The 6,902-nt window shown below is 39.2% G+C and overlaps 1 protein-coding gene across 4 annotated transcripts in view; it reads left to right on the top strand.

Moving 5' to 3' along the window:
* Positions 1-4,357, top strand: part of LOC122548070 (interleukin-10 receptor subunit beta-like) — a 31,162-nt gene extending 26,805 nt beyond the window's left edge. For all 4 annotated transcript variants that reach the window (XM_043686639.1, XM_043686638.1, XM_043686637.1 and 1 more), the window contains one exon: positions 2,500-4,357. In XM_043686639.1, the coding sequence (XP_043542574.1) occupies positions 2,500-3,126 (627 nt within the window). In that variant the 3' untranslated portion in view covers positions 3,127-4,357. The remainder of the gene's footprint in view (positions 1-2,499) is intronic.
* The last annotated feature ends 2,545 nt before the right edge of the window (positions 4,358-6,902 follow it).

Raw genomic sequence — 6,902 nt, 5'->3', positions numbered from 1 at the left:
CCCCCGTAACCTAGCTTACTTAAGGTTGAGGAGACAAGGGTCAGACAGGGCTCTAGAGGATTACAAAGTAGCTAGGAAAGAACTGAAGAATGGACTTAAAAGAGCTAGAAAGGGCCACAACGACAATTTAGTGGGTAGGATTAAGAAGAACCTTAGGCGTTCTTCATTTAATTGAGGAACAAGAAGACAGCCAAGATGAGGCTAGGGCCGATCAGGGAAAGTGGAGGGAGCTTGCACCTGGAGTCTCCTGAGGAAGTGGTTGAGGTCCTTACTGAATACTTTGTTTCAGTTTTCAGTACTGAGAGGGACCTTGATGTTTGAGGACAGCGTTGAACACTGATGCTAGAACAGGTGGTTGTTAGGAATGAGTATGTTCTGAAAATTTTGAAAAATCTAAGGATAGACAGATCCCATTGGGCCAGATGGCGCATACACTAGGTTACTCTCGGAAGCAACAAGACATTGCTGCATCTTTGGCGATAATCTATGCATCCTCACTGTCCACTGCAGTAGTCAGATGGGAGGGTGTGAAATCTTATTTCCTTCAAGAAAGGGAATAGGGATAATCATGGGGACTACAGACAAGTCAGTCTTACGTCTGGTGTGCGACGTATTGGAGAGGATTCTGAGAGACAGGATTTGAGTACTTGGAAAAGCGTAGTTTGATTAGAGAGAGCATGGTTTTGAGAGGGGTAGGTCATGCCTCACAAACCTTATTGAATTCTTTGAGGATGTGACAAAACACATTGAAGGTGTTCACACAGTGGATGTGGAGGACATGGATTTTAGCAAGGCATTTGATAATGTTCCCTGTGGTAGGCTCATTCAGAAAGTAAGGAGGCATGGGATACAGGAAACCTGTCTGTCTGTCTATATACAGAATTGGCTGGCCATAGAACACGAGGGTGTTGGTAGTTGGAAAGTATTTAGCCTGGAGCTTGGTGACCATGTGGTGTTCCGCAGGGATCTGGTCTGGGACCTCTACTCTGATTTTTATAAATGCCTTGGATGAGTAAGTGGAAGGTGGTGTTAGTAAGTTTGCCAATGACACACAGACTGGTGGAGTTGTGGATAGTGTGGAGGACTGTTGTAAGTTGCAACGAGACATTGACAGTGTAGAACTGTGCTGATGAGTGGCAGTTGGAGGTCAATGTGGAAAAGTATGAAGTGATTCGCTTTAGAAGGTTGAATTTTAATGTAGAATGTAGGGTTAAATGCAGGATTCTTGGCAGTGTGGAGGAACAGAGGGACCTTGGGGTCCATGTCCATAGATCCCTCAAAGTTGCCACCCAGGTTGATAGGATTGTTAAGAAGCTGTATGGTGTGTTGGCTTTCACTAGCAAGGTGATTAAATTTACGAGCTGCAAGGTTATGCTGCAGCTCAAGAGCCCTAGTTAGACCACACTTGAAATATTGTCCTCAGTTCTGGTCACCTCACTATAGGAAAGATGTGGAAGCTTTAGAAGGAGTGTAGAGGAGATTTACCAGGATGCTGCCTGGACTGGAGGGTATGTCTTGTGAAGAAACATTTGAGGGAGCTAGGGCTTTTCTCATTGGAGTGAAGAAGGATGAGCAGTAACTTGATAGAAGTATGCCTCTCAACATCTCGTATAGGTCGAGTGGATAGCCAGAGACTTTTTCCCATGGTGGAATTGTCTGTCACAAGCGGGCATAATTTTTGATTTTGGAGGAAGGTTATAGGGAGATGTCAGAGGTAGGTTTGTTACTGAGTGGGTGTGTGGAATGCTCTGCCAGCAGTGGTTGTAGGGTCAGGTACATTGGGGGCATGGAAGTTAGTACAATGAAGGATATGTAGATTAGTCTGATCTTAGTTGGATAGAAAGCCAGCACAACATCAACGGCTGAAGGGCCTGTACTGTGCTGTAATGTTCTTTGTTCTAAGTGTGGTGTTCATAATAGCAAATGAGAATAAAGCCCAAATATTAAAATGGGATTGATCTTTGCATAAAGAGGTAAAGGTGTTGAATGTCATGACTCTTTTAAATATCCTATTTTGTTCATGCTATTTTTAGATTGCACCAGAATGACAGTAGTTTAATGATTTGTTAAAACTTATGGTCTGGAAAGACTATGGTGACACACCAAACTCCATTGTTTTTAATGACTAAATTTCAATGAGATGTAGATGTTCAATATCCCCAGGCCACACTCTTTATAATCTTAGTTGGAATACTTCCTTTAGTGGATAAATGTACCAAGTGGTGTGCTGTGTTATCATACAATCGGAAGGGGACCAACATTGACCTTTCCTCATTTGTGATGAACTTGACCTGATGTGCCAAATAGTCCTAAGGTTACTCTAATTGATGCACCAAGAGTAAGAATCTAACATTACAGTTTCTGTGCAAATGTATTCATTTTCAGCAAACTTTTGTATGTTAGACAGGATTGGATCAGATTTGATAAGTAACTGAAAATTAAGAATTTTAATGTCATTTGAATATGTAAATTGAATGTATCTTATTTGGTCTGTCTTAGAATAATTTGAAACACCTCCATCCTGTTTGCACTTGTGATAATGTGCAAGAAAAGCTCAGTACTTTGGAACAAGGTTGTTTTAATGTAAAGAAAATTGAAAACATTGAAGACGACAGTGAAGACGAGCTAATGAATTACGGTGAGGAAGCTGGCTATGAAAGTAATGCACTGAATATGCCTTTGCACTGTACTCAGCGTTCCAGTGCGTCTTCTAAACTAGAAACAGATGACTCTGACACTAAATTATGTGATGATCGATGGTGTGATTCAGTACCTGAACATTTTCTCTCTAATTTCGATGAGTGTCAAATGACTACACCAACTACAATGCAAACTGAATGCCCACATGCTGAGTCTATGATGCAAGCAACGCACAGCAGAAGGAATAGTTCAACCTCTGCAACCAATAACATTTCTGATGTCCCATTGTGGTCTATCCAAATTCAAGATCCAGACTGCTTTGAAAATTGCTCAAATGAAAGTTTGTGTAATCCGAAGATAGATGAATTTGATATTATACAACATGATTCAAATGACTTGTTGTCTAAGATTTCTGAAAATACTGTAGTTTATGAATATGAAAAACCCAGTGTCTCTCTTATATCAAGTAGTTCATCACTTCCCTAGGCTTTGCATGCTGATATGCAACATTGATGTAATTTGACTTGATTAATTTTGCAAAACTGTCTAGAATACCCTGAGCTTGGAGTGACAAACATTGCTGCTTAGCATTTTCAATGTCTTCACCTGAAAAGGTTTGGCTGATGGAACTTCCCTTTTGGATCTTAATATAACTGCCTGGAGCACCATAAGCTGCTGTAAGGATTTGTAATATATAATTAAGCTTCCCAAAACAAACAATTATTGAGTTTGTTTCAACAACCCCATTGAATATTTGATTACTATTTCAGTTTCAGCTTGGTGCTAGCATATTTTATCCTGCTGTCAGATTTGTTAATCTGCTAAAACTTGGTCAGAGGGAAAGGGTTATAAGTAACTTGTTAGACATGGAAAGACGTTCTTCAGGTAAGCAATAAGCTGCTGCAAAGTACTGAAAAGTATTGATGAAATGGATACAAGAGAAGACCATTTCTTATTAACAGTACTAGCAGGCGTAATGAGTGCACTTGTGCAGGAACACAGCACTGCAATGCAACACAGTCCAGCGATGGAGCTGGCTGCCACAAATTGGTATACCTTTCACCAATTGTCATCCTGAAATATGGAAAACAAAGGTTCTTGGTGAGGAAAGGAAATGTGTATCACTTGATTATTCTCATTTTAGGGAACAAAGTGATACTTATAATTGCATTTTCATGCATTGCAATTGAGCCGAATGGTCTTTTGCACCCCTATCTCGCTCTATTGTCTTTATTTGTGGTAATCTAGAATATTTTAAATTTCATTTTTAGTCATTTTGAAAAGTTTTCACTTTGGCTTGTTCCTCCAAAATACAAAAATGCAAAATATTACTTTTTTCAGAAAGTTGGTTTTAAAAATCATGAATTTTTTTCACACTGGTATCGGCTATTCCATCTTGGAAAATTGTCGAGCGAATCATAGTTTATCTTCATCTCCAAGCATGTTTCTAAGCTGAAACAAAATGCTGGAAATCTGGCAATATTCATAGTGGACTAAGGAAATGTCAGTGAGCTTTTGCTGTCTGTTCATTTGTTTCCTGCTGAAAATGTAGCTGCATTCTAATTACCTCAAATAATGGCTCTTATTGTAAATAACCAAGTCTTCACTGTTTACTGCAGTTGGAGAATGGATGTGGTGTGGCTTAAAGATTGTCTTTGTATGTGGTTATATCAAAGTTTATTGTACTTAAGCTGTTCTCTAAAAATAAGAAAACATATGTAAAGTCTTATGCAATTTTACTTTTTAGAATTTGTAAACTGCTTTCAATTGAATTTGAATTCCATTGAATATGCAGGGGCACAAAATACCTCCAAGGTGAACCCCTTCCCTGCCTCTGGGCCGCTATTGTGTTCAGATCGTTATCCGCATGAGGAAAATCTTCAAATCCAGTTAGCCTGACATTGGTTACTGGAAAAGTGCTGGAATCTATTAAGGAAGCCTTAATGCACATAGAAATCATAGTATGATAAAAGTGTGGTGTTATGCAAGATAGATCACACTTGACCAAGTTTCTTACACTTCCAAGGGTGTGACTAGGGACCTCTTAGCTTTCCAAAAGGCATTCAATAAGGTGCCACACAAAGGCTTAATTGGAAGATGAGAGCTTGTTGAGTTAGGGACAGTGGTTAACACAGATGAAAGATAGGACAAGGTAACAACTGGGGAGAAAAGGGACTACTTCACGCTGGTAGGCTCTGGTTTGAGTGCTGGAAGAATCCATGCTGAAGCCTTAACAGAAAGGTGTAAATAGACCAAGAAATTTGGATGGGACTGTAAAGCTGTGAAGAGGTCAGTAAGTCTACAAATAGTCTGTTTAATTGAGTGGTTAGCAAGATATATAATGTGGATAAGCATGAGGTCATTCACATTGCTCCTAAGAATAGAATTAAACAGTACGTTTCAGAAGGGGAGACTATTTTAATGCTGATGTTCAGAATGTCTTGGGTCTACTCGTGCAAAGTAGGCAGATAGGAAAGCAAATGATATGTTTGGCCTTTTTTTAACACTGGATTTGGAGTTCGAGTAATGAAATTGTGCTATATTTGTATTTTAGTGAGACTACTCCTGGAGAATTGTAGGAATCAAACTCCAGATCGAAGGATAGGTATGCTTGCAAAAGGTGAAAGTTCACTAGATCCAGTCCTGGGATGATAGGATTATTCTGAAATGTAAATTGGCTTGTGCACATTGGAGTTTAGGAAAAATAAAAGATGAGCCTTTGAAACAGGAATCATTCTGAAGGAGCTTGACAGTAGCCAGTGGTTGTTTCCCCAGTCTGGGAAATTAGCACAGTAGGGCATACTCGTTAAAGTTAACTCACTTGGGATCAAGAAAGAGGAGACATTTCTTCAACTGGTGAATATTTGGACTTGTCTGTCCCAGAAAGCTATGGATGTTCCATAGTTAAGCATGTTAGATTTTTTTTTGCTCTAAAATAAAGGAAATAGAACTTTGATAGATCATCCATGGTTTTATTGAATGGTGGAGGAGGTACAAGAGGCTGCGTTGGCTACTCTTATTTCTTATGTCCTTAGGGGAAGTAGTTCAGAAATGAGCATTCGGGTGGTATTTGCCTTTGTGTGCTGCACGTTGGCAGGCTGAGGTGGAGATTTAGAAGACATTGTCTTCACTGCCTCCAAAAATTGTCAAGCATCTTCCCTTGCCTTCAAGATCAATTAAGTCAATAGCTGGACAGAGAGCAGGCTGAAAGTTTTTAAAGCCATACATAAATCAATTCAAACTGCCTGCAACCTCTTGTCACAGGACAAATAGTTTCATTTTGTCATTGAAATTTGGACTAAAACCAATGCCTCCTATTTCAGTTCTACAGCTATAAAAGGAGAAATGAATAAGCATCTTGCTAAGAAGCTAGCTGAAGCATATTGGACTGTCCATGTGTACTAGACATGTAGAGCTTTTGACAAATTTGAGCTGTTATCCCAATAGGATAAAAACTTCTGGCACTGCTTTATATTATCAGAATGCAGATGACATGGCACTAGGTGCTATCAGGACATGCAGGGTATTCTGTGGAAATTGTAATCTTTAATCCCATTGCAAATTTTGATTTGCAGTTTCTGTGGGAATAATTGTAATTATAATGTGAAACATGAAAGTGCTCAAACTGAAAATGGCAAAATAAATGACAAATACTTAATCTCTATATACTGATTGAAAACTGCAATGACACTACTGTCATGCAGTCCTTTGAGCCTCCTTCACCATTCAATAAGATCACGTCTGATTTCAATTTAAGCTCCATTCTACGTTTCTGTGCATTCCTGATCATTCATCCCCATGATCTTGAACCTATTTCCCTCTTTAAAAATTTAAAGATTCTACAATACTGCTTTGTGAAGAAGGGAATATTAAAGACCGTCAACGCTGGAGGGGGGAATAAAGAAATACTCATCTCTGCTTTAAAAATAAGGATTGCCCATTTAGGCGATGATCCCTTTGTTCTCAATTCTTTCACAAAAGGAAACATCCTTTCAACAGTAGTCCAGTCCCCTCAGGATGTTGCATGTTTCAATTAAGTTATCTGACTCTTAACTCTAGAGGGTAAAGGCCTAATCTATGGAGCCTTTCCTCCATAATGTAATGCATTCCAGGTATTTGTCTACTACAGTGACCAGTATGGTACACAGTACTCCAGATGCAGTCTTGCCAATGTCCTATATAATTAAAACATCACTACCTCCCTATTCATACGTTCAAGTTCCCCCTGCAATGAAAAATAAATTTCTATTAGGGCATTTGGG

This window comes from Chiloscyllium plagiosum, unplaced genomic scaffold (assembly GCF_004010195.1).
Source record: "Chiloscyllium plagiosum isolate BGI_BamShark_2017 unplaced genomic scaffold, ASM401019v2 scaf_1746, whole genome shotgun sequence".
NCBI classification, from domain to species: Eukaryota; Metazoa; Chordata; class Chondrichthyes; order Orectolobiformes; family Hemiscylliidae; genus Chiloscyllium; species Chiloscyllium plagiosum.
This window is presented reverse-complemented; position numbering and strand designations above follow the sequence as displayed.